Here is an 18495-nt window from a genome sequence, read left to right on the forward strand (position 1 = left end):
GCGGAAGTAAAGCCAGGACGGAGCACCCATCCACAGGCCACCCACCAGAATTCTTTCTGCTACGAGAAGCTTCCTACTGCCTCATACCAAAGAGGAGCTGGCCTTACTTAAGACAGAATCGTGTTCCTTTAGGAATAAGAAGTTTTGATAAAGTGGGGTCTGAGGATAGAAGATGGCAAATCAGTCAAATGAGTATATCTAAAAACAAAAAAAAAGGTGGGTGCAATTGGAGCTGGGAAGTGGGTGTTCAGGATGTTTAGACCCGAGCCATCGCCAACAGGGGCTAACATGAGGTAGAGGCTGTCAACTGAGATAAGCTGACTGTAAAAAAGATGTACTTAGGAGACATTCAACAATAAAACCAACATGGTAGTTGTGCATCTTAACTGTCCATGTTATATGAGAGAGAAATGAAAATTGTCAGAGAAAACTGAGAGTGGGAGAGAAGCCAGGATTGAGGGACACAGCTTTTGAAGGAAAAATCTTCCCTGTTCTTTTTACCCAAAGATGTAGGAAATGAAGAGGTGCTGGGCCAGGCAGCCTACAGCTTGGGGTGTCTTTTCATCACAATTTCTTCAAACCTGAGTGCCGTTTACAATGCGTAGCTCAGAGCAGCTGAATAGTGGAGAATTCTTGGTGAGCTTTTTTCTGTAGCATTCAGACCTATTCCTTGAAAAGATTTGCCACGAACTTCTAGGATATACTAGGAATTGCCGGGTGTGGCACAGATTGCTGTTTCAAGGGTGTTCAGAGTTTCCTATTTTTAATTCCTTGAGGAATAATATGCCATACTTAGGGGACTAAGTCCAGTTTAGTAAATCAGAGTTGGTTCTTTTTCTTTTTATTCTGGTTGACCTTAAACTATCTTCAGTGTCCAAGTTTCTAGTGGCCCAGGAATCACATAGCAGCTGATCGGTGAGTAACAGAATTCAATCAGGACTGGGGCTGGCTTCATGGTGGCAGGAGGGGACCAGGACTCTTGTTAAAGACTGTCCAGTACTTACCTGTCTTAATACGACTGAAGCCCGTGAATCCACAAAATGTACCATGGAGAAATCCAGGATGATGGTGTGGATGCTGGGGAGAAGAGATGATTCTGAGCAAGGCATGAGTGATCTACTCCTGACCTGACTTGCAGAAGCTCCAGGAAGTGGCATTGAGTCGTTTCTAGAAGGGTTATAAGAAAACCAAACTTTCTCCTCATCCTCATAGTTTTGCCCTTGATTTTTCTGAAATGTGGAAGCTGCTGTGTACGGTATTTGTTCGTCGGATGAAGTGTGGCTCGCGTTCCCGCTCTCCAAACGTGAGCAGCGGATCAGGTTAAAGGAGGATGTATCATGGTCCGGTTTACTTTCAAATCGTTCTGTGTAAACAACCTGGAACAAGAGTTAGGGGAGGACCATGGTAAGATTCAAACTAAGGCTGGACGTACGGGCAGCACTGCCGTTTCTGTCTATGAACTCACTTCTCTCTCCCTTAGGAAACTTCTCCACAGACGAAGTGCTATACAGTTGGTACTTGGGCATCTCACTGCCCCTTCAAGGCCATCAGTGTAAACGCCACATTCATCTTTCTTTATCCTCATCACTCACAGCGTCCCATCCCAGCTTCCTCAGGTGCCTCAGTGACAGTATCACGGTCCTGGGGAGCCCGTCTTAAAATCATCTTTGATTTATTCCTTTCTCTCATCCCTGGGTTCTAATTTATCCCCAGTGCCTACTAATGCTTTGAAGTATTTCTTCCATCAATCCCTTTTCTCAACACCTCCTTCTTTCACAAGTGTAACAGTCTTCCTGGACACCCTTAAGAAGACAAAAATTACTTGACCAGGGCTGTCTTTCCCTTCCACTCCCTTCATCCTCCAAATAGGATGTCCCTCGCTTAAGGACAGTATCACACCAGGTGGACAGTGGCACGCAAGATGTGGATGCCAACTCTGCAGGCACAGGGACCAGTTTCTATATGGGGGGCATGCCCACGTCTGCTCCAAGGACAAGTAACAACACACGGCGACAAGAGCTATAGGCACGTGGAAACATGGAAGGAATCCATTTACTAGCGTGGTATAATTTGAGGTGATAGTTCCTAAAAATTTGTTCTAATGGTGTTGCTTATGAAATACATTTTAAAGATAGAAAAAAAACTGGAAAGATGTAAACTATATAAGGTAGTACATTATTGCATAGCAAGAAAGTTGTGTGAGTAGATAATAATGTTACAGCTGAAAGGAGAGAGGTGTTCTCCAAGGCTTGAAGGTCCCCGAGTCCAGGTCTTCAGGGGACAGCTGTGGACTGGCTCAGTGGCGGCTAGAGACAAGGCCCTCCGGCAGAAGGAAACCTCCAAGAGCCTCCCTTTTCTCTCCTCATCTACTCCACATGCCTGCCTTCCAAGGGCTTTCATAATCCTCTCATGTTGTCTCTGCCTAAACTGACTTCCCAGGCCAAGCCTCTGGCTCTGAGGACCCCATACTTATTTCTACCTCAGCGTCTTTGTCCAAGCCTATGTCTGGACTGGGAAGCCTCTTTTTTCCTACCTGACATAAATCGACATTGCTCTCTCCTCCCTGACATTTTGAGCTCATGCTGGTTTCTCTTTACCTGAACTCTTAGAGTTGTAAAAACACACAATTTAGCACATAATAATACATTGTATGGTATGCTTTATTAACCTATTTCATCAGTTTTAAGATGCATCACTACTTTTTGTGTTACAAAGAAAAAAAAACACTGCAAGTTAAACTATGTCATGCCATCAATTTACACAATGCATCCAATTTCAGAGATGTGAAAAAAATGTCTATCTTAAGATTGATAAAATACGAGAACAGCCTTTTTTGTCGTATTAATAGAGTTGAGCCCTAATTTGATTTAAAACTCCATGAATTGCTTCAAATTAATCCTGTGATTTGGGGGGCCTATATGTGGGTGGGATTGTAGATGAAACAAGGTTGGCCATGAGCTGATAAATCTTAAAGTGGATGGTAGGGGGGTGGCCGGTTAGCTCAGTTGGTTAGAGCGTGGTGCTAATAACACCAAGGTTGCCAGTTGGATCCCTGCATGGGCCACTGTGAGCTGAGCCCTCCTTGAAAAAAAAAAAAGTGGATGGTAGGTACACAGAGGCTCATTATACTTGTTTCTACTTTTGTATATGTTCAAATTTTTCCATGACAAAACATTTTTTAAAAGAAGACAAAGATGAACCTTGAAGACATTATGTTAAATGAAATAAGCCAGTCGCAAAAAGATAAATACTGTACAATTCTACTTATACGAGGTATCTGAAGTATTCAAATTCATAGAGACAGAGAGTAGAATGGTGATTGGCAGGGGCTGGGAGGCGGAGGAAATTTGAGTTTTTACTTATGGATACTGAGTTTCAGTTTTACAAGATGAAAAATTTCTGGGGATGGAAGGTGGCGATGATTGCACAACAGTGTGAATATACGAGGTCTGACAATTAAGTTCACGAACTCATCCTAGAAAAAGTGCTACATAGCTCATTGCTGAATATCACTATGGTCACCTTCGAAGTACTCCCCTTGGGAAGCTATGCACTGACGCCAGCACCTAGTCCACCCTTCAAAGCAATTTTGGAACTCTTTTTCTGGAATGGCCATCAGAGCTGTCATCATATTACCCTTGATGTCCTGAATATCATCAAAATGTCTTCCTTTCAATATTTCCTTTAACTTCAGGTAAAGAAAGAAGTCATTGGGGGCCAGATCAGGTGAGTAGGGAGGGTGTTCCAATACAGTTATTTGTTTACTGGCTAAAAATTCCCTCACAGACAGTGCCATGTGAGCTGGTGCATTGTCGTGATGCAAGAGTCATGAATTGTTGGCGAAAAGTTCAGGTCGTCTAACTTTTTCACGTAGCCTTTTCAGCACTTCCAAATAGTAAACTTGGTTAACTGTTTGTCCAGTCGGTACAAATTCATAATGAATAATCCCTCTGATATAAAAAAAGGTTAGCAACATTGTTGCAACAAGTTCGCGAACTTAATTGTCAGACCTCATATGAGAGTGGGTGCTCGGTGTTTGCAGGGGCCTATGTGAGGAGGGAGACAAGAGGTATTTTGTGTGTGTGTGTGTGTGTGTGTGTGTGTGTGTGTGTGTACGTAGAGCTACACCTCCAGAGTGTGGGTATAGACTGGGTAAAGGCCCCAAAGCTAGAAATGAGCAGCCCTTCTCTGGGGCAAGGGAATATTTAGATCAAGTCTGAGTTGGAAATAATGAACATTTTGTTCACCAGCTAAAATAACCTTCAGATGCTGTAAAATCCCCATCTGTTCTTATGCGCCCTCAACTGTCCATCACCATTTCCCTGGTCACAGGTAGACATCAGGAGACCTTGGCAGATCCTTGAGAACCCCAGGCACCTTGACCCTGCCCTGGTCAGAAGTCAAAATAATCTGTAAGTCCCTTATTTTCAGAAAGGCTGGCAGAGAATGGCTGACAATCTCAATGGGCCAACTGTACTCTCTGCACTTAGATAAACCTCCAGCCATAGAGCAGCGACTCAAGAGTCAGAACATCTCCTGGGACCTACTTTCAGGTCAAGATCTGACTCTCAACGGGGAACCTGTGTCTTCATTTCTGAGCAGAAACCTTTACTTTCCAATGACCTCTGGTCCATCTAAGAGTCAAACATCCCTGAGGGGGTTTCACTTTCCTTTTCTTTTCTTTTCTTTTCTTTTCTTAAAACAATGACTACCACTACTAGTGAACTTCTTTATAAAGTGTGGAGGAAAATGCAGAAAAGAAGGGGTGTTTCTAACCCTGGGAGGTGGCTCCAGTTCATCACAGTTGCAGGAACACTGACACAGCTTTCTTTCCTGTGAGTCATCTCCACGTCTATTAAACAGGAGGAAAACTTCTTCTTCTTTAAGAGGCACCCTGACCATTCCAACCTGAAAGATAGAAGGGGGCTCTCATATGGGCCGTGAGCGATGGCAGAGCGGGGGCCGTGGGGAGGGCTGGGGGCAGGTAGAGCAGAGCAGAGGAGGAAGCCCATCACCTCATTCAACAGCTTGTCCTTCAGATGGTGAACATTTACAAAGGTAATGGAGTTGCAGCACTGGAAGATTTTCACTCCAGGAATACTTGTGGCCTGCGGGACAAATGTAAAATTAAGAGAAATTTCTCAGTGCTTTTGTGGAGTAACAAAAAAAATCTTTAGAACCTCCTGGAGAAGAATCTGTATTCTTCTTTATAAGAAGCAAGAACTAGCAAATTCCTTCCTCCCACTTTCACCCCCTTGCTTTTCCTATCTTCATTTTCCCTCCTCTATTTTCTTTTGTCCTTCTACCCCCTTAAGAACATTCTAACATGATCTTTGACTGGCTGTGGGACTGGAAGGATTTACCCACCTGCCACATCTACCATTGTGTGTCCCTTTCCCCATCTCTGTCAATGTGTGTCTGTAGTGCAGCAAACAACAGCAAAGTATTTGGTAGAAAAACGAAGCAGCAGACCTGGTCCACCCCATCGTTTGGGCAAAGAAGGGAGACTGATTTGGATTCTTACCTCCCGATAGTCATTTATGCTTCTGTAAATGTTGGTGTTAGGGATCTGACCCAGGAGAAGAATCTTAGTTCTGAAAGGAAACGCAGTTGCCTGTAAGTAGTGGCCTTACCTTGCCCTGGCGAGCCTCCTATTACCTGAGACTAAGTACCTGTGTGACTGAACAGTGATCAGGAAGAAGGTAAAAGCTACTGAGACAAGGAGTCCGATGTCCAGTCCCAGGATGATTGCAGACATGAATGTCACCATCCAGATAATCTTATGGAAAGGGGAGGAAGGAAAAAGGAAGAGCATGATAACAAGCAGAACTGAGAAAATGACCAGTCCTATCTCTCAATTCACCTCACCCTCTACCTCCCGACACCTGGGATTTAGAAAACAGAGTCCACCACCATTTGTGGCAGACTGAGGCCATCACCAATGATTGGGTCCCAAGGCTGCCTAGCAATTCTTTCTTGCATCCTTGGTCACTTATCTCCTCAGTTTTCTCTTGACACTTCGGTTTCCTCATATACAAAATAGGAGGAATAATACCTACTTGATAGGCTTTGTTGAGATTAGCAATACCATTTGTAAAGCAACACAGAACACTCCCCAAATGGTAGTTGCTATTTTAACACCTATGATAGTTATGGCCAATCTTAACATTCTTTTCAAGCCCCTACCTCACCACCTTCTCTGTCCCTCTCGGCCGGTGACTTGACTTTAACCATCACAGAGAAGATAGTCTTGACTACCTTAAATATTGACTTCCCCCTCCACCAGCCACTTGTTAGTGTCTGCACTCAACTTTCTGTCATCCTCTCCAGTCCCGTTCAAAGTTCTAGCTCTCCTCCTAGAAGCCCTATCTGTGCGCTGGACCACATTCCCGCTTAGCTCCTCAGGGTCCTGGATCTCCTGGCCGCCACTGGGTCCTTCTCCTCTTACCGTATTACACCCCCCCATCTTTTATTTCTTCCTGTTTCCCCTTTCTGTCCCCTGGTTTTGTGTTCTAGAGAGAAGGAGGGTGCACCATCAGTATTCTGCCTGGCATGACACCTTCTCTTTTCAGGATTTGTGTCTCCTATCTTGGGATGTATTGACATTAAGTGGGTTCAAAGTCATTCAAATATGCAGTGCATGACAAGTCCTTTTTACTAGACTTGTATGTAACTGTAGCTACTTAATTAATTCCTTTTTATTTAATTTTGCATAATTGGAATGAGGCCTCAATATTTCCATGCACCGACAACTTTGACCTCCCCTTTTTAAAGTAAAAGTAGAGTACTAGCATCAAAGGTTGTAATGTCCTTCAGGTTGATCTCTTGTTTGTTCTCTTTCCCGCCCTCCAGCCTTCCCCTCTGCCTCTCCCCACCTCAGCCATTGCATCTACACTCACACAGTCATACTGGCTCTGCCTCCATAGATTGGGTAGGTGGGAAATGGTTTCAAGGTAAGGTAGGACGTTGCTCAGAATAATACCAGCCAGCACAGCCTGTGGGGAAAAGATAAACCCTGCTTCATTTTCCCTTCAGAGGTGAAACTCCCAAATCTTCACAAAGGAACCAACCACAAAGAGTTAGGCTTGCCACTCAGAGATATTAGGCATTGCTACGTCATCAAAATACCATGTCTATGCTTTAACTCACTGTCTAATCAAATAAGTATTCTCCACAGTTTTCTCTGCACTCCTCCATAACTTGTCAAACACACAAGACGAGGCAAAGCCAAGGCCAAGACCAGACTGATTCAGCCAGTAAGGTGACCACAAGCCCCTTTTAGATTCAGATTGTTCATTGTGTACAGACAGCGGGAGGAAGAGTAACCAAAGATTATAGTCATCTAGCCCTTTGTGTCAGTGCTGTCACTTTTGCTGCACGTGACAAGGCCCACAGGGGACTGGCACTTTGGGTTACCTGTCTGGTCTTTGGCTACTTGGCCTTGCGTTGTCTAGTTTGCTGGACACATCTCTGTTACCTACATTGCCTAGGAAGCATTCTCAACTGGGATGACAAATTAAGGGAACTTCTACTCACAGAAACATGTTCAAGTCTAATCATGATACACTGTAATTATTTCAACAGTGAGATACCATTCTTTTTTGGTCGATCACACAATATTAGCAAAATGAAAACACCCCATATATATGGTTGTTGAGTATAACAACCTTTTAGAAAATAATTTGGCAATATATCAAAATGTGGTTTCACACAGAAATTTTGTTTTACTTTTAGAAATCTATCCTAAATATAGAAAAGGGTAGATGTATAAAATTACTCATTGTTATTTATAACAAAAATTCAGACAACCTAATTTTCCAATAAGAAAATAACTACATAAGTTATAGTATGAAGTATCGTGCTATATGTTAAACAAAAACAAGAATACAATATTGTATGCCCAGTTAGGTTACAACTATGCAAAGTAACATCCATTCATAGAAAATAATATTGGTCAGATGTATGCCAAAATATTAATAGTGGTTTATTTGTAATTGTGGATGACATTTTCATCTATTATGAATTTTCCAAAGTTTAAAAAAATAAGCATGTCTACTTTTTTTAATGGAAAGAAGGTTTCTTAAGTATGAAACAATGAAAATCTATACTCGTAAGGATGTAAAAATCATCAGGGACTCAAAGCAGAATCTAACCTATTTCAAGAAATACTTTCTTGTGTTCATGAAGTCCCTGCCTTGGCTTAACGGTTTTCAGCCTTTTCCTAGCTCTCTTCTCCTCTGTATACTCTGCCTGGGAATCAGAACGGATCCTACCAACAGGAATGGCTGGATCCAAGCTCACTCGGGGTTTTCTGAGGTTACTCAGTGATTGATTAGACTCCACAGGTCAGCACAGGAGGGAAGAGCAAAGATGAAGTCGGCAAAAATGACTTCTTTCCCATCTTTATCTTCTTTTCAGTCAGGAATCTCCAAACTCTGCAATTTGCAGGGAGATATGATGGGAAAGAGAAGAATCTCAACTTCATAGGGTTTTTGCAAGATTTTTGGCTTGAGGTAGAGAATGTGAAGAGGAAACAACTATTTTCATAAAACGGTATACAATAAAAAATTTTCCTTTCTGAATATTAAGGTAGGACATGCTCATGTGTAAAGAAGAATTAAACTTATATATAATTTCCATCATCCAAGAGGTAACCATTGTTAACATTTTGGTATGTTCTGTATATTGTTTTCACATAAAATTGGAACAATAGTGAATATACTATTTTGTATCATGTTTTTAAAAAATCTGTGTTGGTCCCCTTGCTAACTAGTTGAGATCCTTGCCAGAATGCTTGCTCCAACAATTCCTCCAATAAGGATTTTGCAACAAGCGATTCATAGTCTTTCAAGGAAGGAAGGAATCTTTCATAGTTTAATACTCTTAGAGCCCCACTGGTATTAGTAATTCAGATATTCCACTGATCAGATTGTTCATATTTTCTCACTCAGAAACGTTTTAACTGGAAGTATCTAGTTAACTAGAAGCGGTAAAAATAATGTGACATAACATGGTTGGTCAAAAGCAAGGGTTGTTCTGTCTGCAATGTATTTATAATAAAGGGGTGTTTGGAGTTTTTTAAAATGCTGATTCTTCTAGCTATAAAGGAAAATATGTCACTGTTCGAAGTAAATTAGCGAGGGGCTCTCCTAAAATAGACTCCAAGAGTTAGAGTACCAAAGGTGTTCTAGAAACTAAAGTCTGGAGATGACTTCTGCTGGAAATTAGAGGACAGCTTGTGTGATAAACACAAGCTTAATTCCACCCTCCATGCATGGATTCCATGGCTGGGTTCCAAGGTCCCTGAATCACAAAACAGAAGGCAGTAACAGCCGTGAGGTGGTCCTGCCCTGCCGAAACCTGATAGTCACCAGGTAGAACGGATGCGTTCAAACTGATGAGAATAACATTTCCAACCACTGCAGCTTCAGGCACTGCCACCTCAGTGTGTAACCAAGCTGCTACACCGGGAATGAAACCTCATCCCACCTCCCGCAGTACTGTCCAAAAATGGCTAACGAGAACATTAGGGAAATTTAGAAGGAAATTATGGTCCCTGCACATTGATCTCGATTGCAACCGAGAACCAATTGATTATAGCCAGTAATTAATGCACCTGGCATCTGTAAATGCAAAGTGGTCAGTCTCACACAAAGGGAAGAAACGGCATGTAAGTATGTGGAAGCATCCTAGCTGAACACAGAGTTATAACTAAACTTTCAGACCGTGTCTTTTAGTGTTTCCAACTAACCAAGAGACAGTGTGGAAGCAAGAGGAGGACTGAGTTTGCATGAATGCAGAGCAAGGGCTTCTGGAAACGGTATAAGAAAACAGATGGCATGAATGCACAGTGAGTTTCAAAGCCTGTGTTGGTCATGGGCGTTCTGGCATCTGAAGTCTATTTTGGTCATCTTTAACTAAATCCTTACTTGTAAAGCTTCTTTATAGCTTAAGCAATTAAAAGAAGATTAATGAGAATGAGAATAATAACAATAAGAACTTATGTTTCTTGAGGGCTTATTATTAGCGCAACACTGTTCTTTCATATATATATGAAATCTTATTTAACTCCCACTCCTGTGAGGTAGATGCTGTTAGTTTAAAGGAAAAGGATTACAGTGAGTCTGGGGCAACCACTGGGGACAAGCTGAATGTACTTCTCCTGAGAGAGACCCACCAAGATGCAATCTGGAGACTGGTCTTTCTCGGCCTAGTTATTTGATCAGTTGCACTTACATTTGGCAGTTCGAGGAAAAAGTGTCCCACCTTCACCATCAGGAGCAGCATCACGCCCCCTCCTACCAGAGATGCAAACTGAGGAGACAGAGCCGGATGGAGAGAGACCGTCAGGAACGGGTCAGCTCCTGTCTGCCACCGACACCTTCTGCTTGGTGAGAAGCATGTCAGTTTTTCTTAAAAGGAGTTGAGTATAACCAGCATAAGTACATTTTTATTGAACTGACATTTCCAGGTGTTGTCAAAGTGCTAAACACATACTAGGTACTCAGTACATACTTGTTGAGTGAACACATACACACTTTCTGAAAATTTCCAAATAGTCTTGGGTATGAATCTCAAGTTTTCTAAAATCTGGCTTGCCTTCCGTCCCAACTTTAACACCTCCTTGAAAAGTTTAGGAAAGCCCTAGTAGAGTACTTACTGTCAGCCCTAAAATCCCACCCATTCCACTTTGCGTATTAATAAATATCCCACCTCTCACGGTCCTGCTTGGAGCCTGCATAGCTTCCCATCTAACAGTTTCATTGGTGCTTCATCTCAAAAAATACAATGATAATCCCTTCTGATGTTCCGACTTCAGCTCTCTCTGCTTTATTGCAGCCAAAAAAAGTTCCAAACATGAGTCAGGGCCATAGATAGCAGCTCTGGATCCCATCCCAGCTGGAATGACAGCTCTGGGCCCAGTGTGACTTGGTACGCAGTGATTCTGACTGGCAAACACAGGTAGAAAGCTAAGGAACATAGTTCCCTTTGCAATGTCAAGGCTCTCTGGACATAGCCTTGAACCTATTATATCCTCCACTGATACGTTTCCATTGCTTAAGCTCATAATAATAAAACACGACATAAAGCGGTATAATTTCCCACTGTGATGGGAGATGGGGGAGGGGAATGAAACTGTAACCACACATCAAAACAATGGCATATACAACCTAGAACTGAGGGAGTCCCTCAAATCTAAGCTGTTAAATGACCACTCAGCCATGATTCTCTAATTTTTATCTTTATCTCATAAGTATGAAAAAAACATAGCTTCCTCCTGGGTTCCCTTTCACTACTCACTGCTATTTGCCACATAAATGCATCACTGAAAGTAACAGCAATGAAATCAACGTTCTATGTCTTCCATTCCAGCTGATTCACAGCGAATGTGAGCAACCTGACGTGGAGAAGCTGAGCCACGTGAGAGTATTGTAGGAAAAAGGGAGGATTCAGGAACATGGGTCATTATAACGGAAACTCAGGAAGTTCTAACAGCAAACGTTTTATACACTGTGGGACTACAGCAGGGACCTGAGAGCAGAAACTCCTCCGGCCAATGTACACGTCAGCCTGTTGCTGGATCTAATTTGAGGGTCCAGCTTCGGGTGGTCTTTGTTGGCACTCTAGAAAAAAACCTATTTTGATTAGCACAGGAAAATACATCAGGACTTTTCCTTCCTACCACTTCTTTCCTCCAAAATTCTTCTGATTATGTTTAAGGAAACAAAGCCATCCAGAGCCAAAATAAGCTGTATAAAAACCTACATCAAAATGAGTACAAACCAGACACTGAATCCCATAAAATGTGCTGCTCAGAGAGGGCTGGGGGGCCTGCCAATAACTGTGTGTCCCCCTTGGCAGCACACTCAAAGGAACGGGCTTACAAGGGTGCTTGATGGCTCTCAGAACCTCAGACTCAGCACCTGCACAGCAGCTGAAGACAGCAAGCAGGAGAGCAGCACATCTTACCCACGTGTTGCTTTGCCGCTCCGATTTTCCATCACCTGTCCAAGATTTCTTGATCAAAGACCGACTCTGCCTTTTCCTGGGATTCAAGGCAGTGTGAGTTCCCACAAGCCACGGCCACTATGGACATGCATACCCTCAGACACCAATTGCCCCATAAGTAGTGGGTGCCATGAGGTAGGACAGTAGATTGCCAAGTACCCAGGGCTCCAGGCACCTGGGACTGAAGCTGTGATTTTTGAACATCTTACGCGACAGGCAATATGATGGGCACTATTATCATCTAATTTAATTCTCACAACTGATAGGGTATCTTTCTCCCCATTTCACAGATGAGAACAAGAGCCTCAGAAGACAAAAGTAACTTGTTCAAGGTCGAACATTTAGGAACCACTGAGTCCAATCCACCTGACTGGCTGACTCTAAAATCCAGGCTCTCTCCACCATCCCATCGGCTGCCTCTAAAAAGAACACAACACATTTCTTCTTTTATAATTTTTTTCTTTTCTTTCTTTCATAACAACTGATTTGTAAGCAGTTCTTGGAGTGTGGGGACAGGGCAAGAGGCCAGTCCTTGGAAAGCAGAGAATGAGGAAAGGAACCCATTCATGGAGAATAAGGAAGCACCGTGGTCAGAACTGAATAAGCGGGAAGACGGAGCGGGGGACAGTGCTACTGGCCACAGGCCAGGGGCTCCTCACACCCCCACTGCCAGGGACCGGCCAACACCCCAAGCCCAGGCCATGGCTGCAAGGGCCGCTTGGTTTTGCTGCGACCAGTGAAGACAAATGGGCTCTAGACTGGGCAAAATTAAAGACAAACCCAGATACATAAATACACAGCTTGTATTTATGCCAAACAAAAATAAAGTGGCCGTTGGTGGCAGGTCATGTCTGAGAGATTCAGAGCCAGACTCTGGCTTCTCTTTCCTGTCTTAAGGAACTTTGAAGCAGTAGGGCTGTTCTTAAGCAGAGTGAATCAAAAGTCCCCAAAGGGAAGGGGTGCAGGCAGCACCCACTGCTGTGGGATGAAGGAGGCTGAATGAGTCCCAGAAGCCTTTGCAGGTCCGGATCAGAAACTGAGAGTAGAGGCTGGGTGGCTCCAATGCGTGGGGCCAGGGGCTGGCAGCACTCTCTGCTTGAACCAGTGATATGCACTGGGCAGATCAGGGTGTCAGTGAAGGGCTTACCAGCATCCCTAGAAACATGCCTCCAATGAAGTGTCAAACTGTACTGCAGAGAAAGAGATGTCACCGGCAGGGGAGTGTGCTGCACGGGAGAACAATGCAGCAACAGACCGCGGAATGAGAGCCATGGGCCGCCTACCTGAGGCCGGCACTACTTAGTCCAACCGGCCGAAGGCATCTCCCAGGCTGAACTGAAGCCTCTTCCTTCCCTCCATCTATACGTATCCTAAGGCTCTTTCATTAGGAGACTCCATGAAGGCCTCACTTCCTTCATCATTCTCCTTCTTGCAACATTTATGGTACTTTTTATTTATTGTACTTATTCTGTACTTAATTTTACCTGCACTGTGATTTAATTTTTTCCAACTGTGTACATCTTTTCTCCCTAAATTTGTGATGCTTATATAGTGAATAAACAAAGTGTATTGTCAAGTTAGTGGGAACTAATGCCTGGAATTGCCATTTCCATTTCTTCCTATAAAACCCTCTAATTTTGACTGCAAAGATTTTTCGTTCTTGCATAGAACATCCTTCTTTTTAACATAACCCAACTTCCTTTTGTACGGCAAAGAGCAGTGGAAAAGAGCTACACCTTAAAGGCCAGTGTGTCTGCCAGAAGCTCTGTGACAGCAAAACTCAGTCCACCTGGAATGATGCGATGAGGTCTTCCTCTAGACCTGTGCGTTGTCTATGCCTCATCTTCTGATGTTTATTCGCTCTCACCGAACTAGCCATGGATAGTGACACTTTATTTTTCCCCATTAAAATTCAGTGTCCATTCTCCTGGCACTTCAGTTTCTGACCATGGCTATACCTTCCTAGCATGCTTCTGTGGCCTAAGCTTGTCTTTGACCTCTGTCCCTGTTTCTTTGCCTTGTGAACCCTGGTCCATTCCCTAACTGTACTCCAGTTTCAATTCTGATAGGGCTTCAACATTTCACCAGGCTATGTAGCTGAGATGGAACACCTCTCATGTTGTCAAGTTGTAACTTTTATCTAGTGAGTTCAAAACTCATGAACATTGGACTCATGACTGCAATTAGACAAGGAGGTTTGCCTTTTGAGCCTTCCCTCCCATCATTCCCCCTTTCCCTCTCCCCTCTTACCCACCCATACATTGAGTTTCCTAATTCAAAATACCTGAAGAGAGTCTGACCTAGATAACTATACAAAGATAGCATGGTCATAAAAGGCTCACCTAGACAAGACCTTACTCTCTATCATGAAAACCTCTTGGTATATCCTTTGGGGAAGCCAGGAACATTTCTAGTTCAGCTGCCAGGGTGGAGAAAGTTGTATTATTGCTTTCCTAGACTAAGACTGAGTATATATCTCCCGTACAAAAAAAAAAAAAAAAAAAAAAATCGTTAATAGGTAATCGTTAGTTTACCGGAAATATTTCCTTTTAGGTATGTTACATGGAAAATGTATTTTGTTTTTTTTTGTGGGCTCATATATAGAAGCCTCTCACATAGAATCATATTCTTACAGAAAACGATTTTCAAGTTCCACATTGATAAATAGCTTTTTAGACAAAAATCTAAGCAAAAATTAAGGCAAGCATGAAATCCAAATTCTTCCAAGAGAGCTTCCCCAACAAACATAACATTAAAACAACAACATGATTAGACTAATATAATCCCTTTCTATGAATATATATGTATATATATATATATGAATAGACATAAATATGTTTATATGTTAGAGATCAAATTCTATTTCAACACACCTGTTGTCTTCCTCCAGATTTATTCTGGATAATAGTCCTGACAACAGCACCGGTAAACACACAACATCTGAAAAATGAACTGACGACATTGCAAAGGCCAATGGCTATTAAATCCTATAAAGAAATGACAAACAATTTAGTCCCACTATTTGTGGAAGAATGCTGATTTAAGTTTGAACCAAAGGCATATTGTCTATTTCTTGTGTAGGAGAATATGGTTGCTTATATCACTTCAAACAATGCCGAAATATTCTTAGAAAGAACAAAAGGATGGCAAATCTGATTTCTAGATTAAGTTGAACCTTCATTTTAGCTAGTGATCATAAGGAAAGTGAGATCGTTTCAAAGTGAGAAAATGAAACATCTGCCTTATTAGTTTTTTTCACAAGACCAGTAGGACTTAGAATGATAGAGGGAAACATAGTACTATTTTTCTCCCTGCCTTCTAGTATAATATCCTAAAAGTCAATGTGGGATACCTTTTGCTTCCATATTTCCCTTTTGAAATCCTGGGGAAAGGGCCAAACTCAGAATAGTTGGAGATTTTCAAAAACTAAAAAGAGACAAAAACTATTTCTGGGAGACCAACTTAATTATATTAGAAGCTTGATTTTGGTATTCCATATCATTTCTTACTGCACCTCAGAATGCAGTTGATTTCTAAGGATTTGTTGGAAAGGAAGATAAAATTAGGAGAAGAGGAATTCTGCTGGCTTACCAACATGGTGCCCTGTGTTATCTTTTTGCATCCCTACCCCATATCTGTTCTAGGGGAATAACACTCATATTATTTCAAGTGGGTTCAGAGTTAAGTGTGCCACACTTCTCAAAAATCCTTTGGTAATTATAGTTCAAATTATAGTCCAAGTAATTCTCTGATTACAGAAGAATCCAGTCTTCCTGTTAGCAGGAGGCTCAGATTGGAGAACAAAGACTTAAGGGTCAGAGGAAGTAATAAATAGAAAAACCTGTCCTCTCACCTGGTTGGAATTGACATTATAGTTATGGAAATTGGCAATCTTCTTGCCCAGAAATATGAGCAGTGAGGAGCTCACAAAAGCTAAGGAAAAGGCTTGTAAAATAATTTCCGGAAGAATGTTCAAATCTGGCATTACAGGAAACAGGAAGCTGGAATAAAATGGTGGAATTATTCCTGGAGAGCAGGAATGATTTATTGGCACCTCCCCCACTCCATCCTTATCATACAGGGCAGGCCTGACACTTAAAAAAAAGTACCAATAAGAGATAAGGAAAACAATTGAGGAAGCAGCTTGCCAAAACTGCCAGCAAACTAAGCCAAGTCACAAAAGCCATCAAGAGAATATGTTCCGCTATCTTCTAGTTCAAGGTTTCTGCCACGTAGCAATGGTAACAAATAGGACAGGCAAAACCACAAGGATTGACAAAAAATGGTTTATTTACACTATTTGAGAGTAATCAGTGGGTATATAATAGGCAGCTGTTACATCTAAGATAGTTCAGAGCTAAAAAGCTCAGTGAATTCCCTTCTATTCTTTAATTCCCTCAAATCTTTCAGGGTATAATTTTAGTCATAGTCCTTATACAAATTATTTCTAATTCTATCCACACCTTCCCTTTTGTAGTTTTTTTTCTTCCAGTTTTTTTTATTGTGGTAAAATATGCATAGCATGAAATTAACCATCTAAGTATACATTTCAGTAGTATTAAATAACATTCATAATGTGCAATCACTACCATCAACTCCAGAAATCTTTTCATCTTGTAAAACTGAATCTCTAGACCCATTAATCAATAACCCTTTATTTCCCCCTCTCCCCAGCCCTGGCAACCACCGTTCTACTTTCTGTCTTGATGATTTTGTCTACTCTAAGTACCTCATATAAGTGGAGTCATACACTATTTGTCTTTTTGTGACTGGCTTATTTCACCTAGCATAATGTCCTCAGGGTTCATCGGTGTTGCAGTATACGTCAGAATTCCCTTCCTTTTTAAGGCTGAATATTTTATTGTATGTATATAACCCATTTTGCTTATCCATTCATCCACTGATGGACACTTATGGTTTCTTCCACATTTTAGCTATCATGAATAAGCTATGAATGTGGGTGCACAAACAACTCGAGACCCTGCTTTCAATTTTGGGGGTATATATTCAGAAGTAGAACTGCTGTATCATATGGTAATACTGTTTTTATTTTTTTTGAGGAACCGCCATACTGTTTTCCACAGTAGCTGTATCATTTTACATTCCCACTAACAATGCACAAGGATTCCATTTTCCTCATCCACATCCTCACCAACACTTGTAATTTCCTGACTTTTTTTTATTTTATACTAGCTATCCTAATGGGAGTGAGATGGTATCTCATTGTAGTTTTGATTTGCATTGCCCAAATGATTGGTGATGCTGAATATCTTATCATGTGCTTATTACCCATTTGTATATCTTCTTTGGAGAAACGTCTATTCGAGTCCTTGCCCCATTTTTTGAGTCAGGTTGTTTTTGTTGGGTATTAGGAGTTCTCTGTATATTTTGGATATTAATTCCTTATCAGATACATGATTTACAAATATTTTCTCCTATTCTGTGGATTACCCTTTTATTCTGTTGGTAGTGTCTTTTGATGCACAAAAGTTTTTAATTTTCATGAAGTCTAATTTGTCTATTTTCCTTTGATGATTATGCCTTTGAGTCATATCCAATAAACCACTGACAAATCCAATGTCATGAAACTTTTACCCTATGTTTTCTTCTAAGAATTTTATAGCTTTAGGTCTTATATTTAGGCCTTTGATCCATTTTGATATAATTTTTGTATATGGTGTTAGGTAATAGTCCAATTTCATTATTTTGCCTGTGGATATCTACTTTTCCCAGTACCAATGCTGGAAAGATTGTTCTTTCCCCATTGAATGGTCTTGGCACCCTTGTCATTTGACCATATATGCAAGGGTTTACTTCTGAGCTCTCCATTCCACTGGTCTATATGTCTCTCTTTAAGCTGGTCCCACACTGTTTTGATTACTACAGCCTTGTAGTAAGTTTTGAAAGTAGGAAGTGTGAGCCCTCCAACTTTGTTCATCTTTTTCAGGAATGCTTTGGCTATTTGGGGCTCCTTCAGATTCCATATGAATTTTAGGATTTTTTTTTCCTGCAAAAGCCTCATTGGGTTTTGATAGGAATTGAGTCGAATCTGCTGACTGCTTTGAGTAGCATTGACATCTTAACAATATCAAGTCTTCCAATCCATGAACATTGGATCTATTTCCATTTACTTATGTCTTCTTTAATTTTTTTATCAATGTTTTGTAGTTTTCATTGTGTAAGTCTTTCACCGTCTTGGTTATTTCCTAAGTATTTTATTCTTTTTGATGCTATTGTAAATGGAATTGTTTCCATAATTTCCTTTTCAGATTGTTCAGTCTTATTGTATGGAAAGCTACTGTCTTTTTTTTTTTTTTTTTTTTTTTAACATTTAATCCATTTGTACACTGTCAATTTTTTTAAATTTTTTTTTTTTCCAGATTTTATTGGGGATGGGAAACAGGACTTTATTGAAGAACAGTGTGTACTTCCAGGCCTTTTTTCCAAGTCAAGTTGTTCTCCTTTCAGTCTTAGTTGTGGAGGGTG

General features: G+C 41.3%; 1 protein-coding gene and 1 long non-coding RNA gene across 11 annotated transcripts in view; one reads left to right on the forward strand and one right to left on the reverse strand.

The window, feature by feature from the left end:
* The window catches only part of LOC141571637 (uncharacterized), a 49278-nt gene extending 36936 nt beyond the window's left edge, over positions 1–12342 (forward strand). The window contains exons 2-3 of the long non-coding RNA XR_012496561.1: positions 10246–10391; positions 11374–12342. This is a non-coding gene — a long non-coding RNA (uncharacterized LOC141571637). The remainder of the gene's footprint in view (positions 1–10245; positions 10392–11373) is intronic.
* The window catches only part of SLC26A8 (solute carrier family 26 member 8), an 80206-nt gene that overhangs the window by 6231 nt on the left and 55480 nt on the right, over positions 1–18495 (reverse strand). For 5 of the 10 annotated variants that reach the window (XM_074332852.1, XM_019738820.2, XM_019738822.2 and 2 more), the window contains 9 exons: positions 15863–16010; positions 14883–14996; positions 10237–10314; positions 6900–6995; positions 5673–5779; positions 5525–5594; positions 5016–5108; positions 4777–4908; positions 1005–1376 (listed from right to left, as the gene is read on the reverse strand). In XM_074332852.1, the coding sequence (XP_074188953.1) occupies positions 1005–1376; positions 4777–4908; positions 5016–5108; positions 5525–5594; positions 5673–5779; positions 6900–6995; positions 10237–10314; positions 14883–14996; positions 15863–16010 (1210 nt within the window). The remainder of the gene's footprint in view (positions 1–1004; positions 1377–4776; positions 4909–5015; positions 5109–5524; positions 5595–5672; positions 5780–6899; positions 6996–10236; positions 10315–14882; positions 14997–15862; positions 16011–18495) is intronic. The other 5 variants (XM_019738821.2, XM_074332850.1, XM_019738819.2 and 2 more) reach the window with 5 other exon arrangements.

Source organism: Rhinolophus sinicus, linkage group LG05 (genome assembly GCF_036562045.2).
Source record: "Rhinolophus sinicus isolate RSC01 linkage group LG05, ASM3656204v1, whole genome shotgun sequence".
Classification (NCBI taxonomy): domain Eukaryota; kingdom Metazoa; phylum Chordata; class Mammalia; order Chiroptera; family Rhinolophidae; genus Rhinolophus; species Rhinolophus sinicus.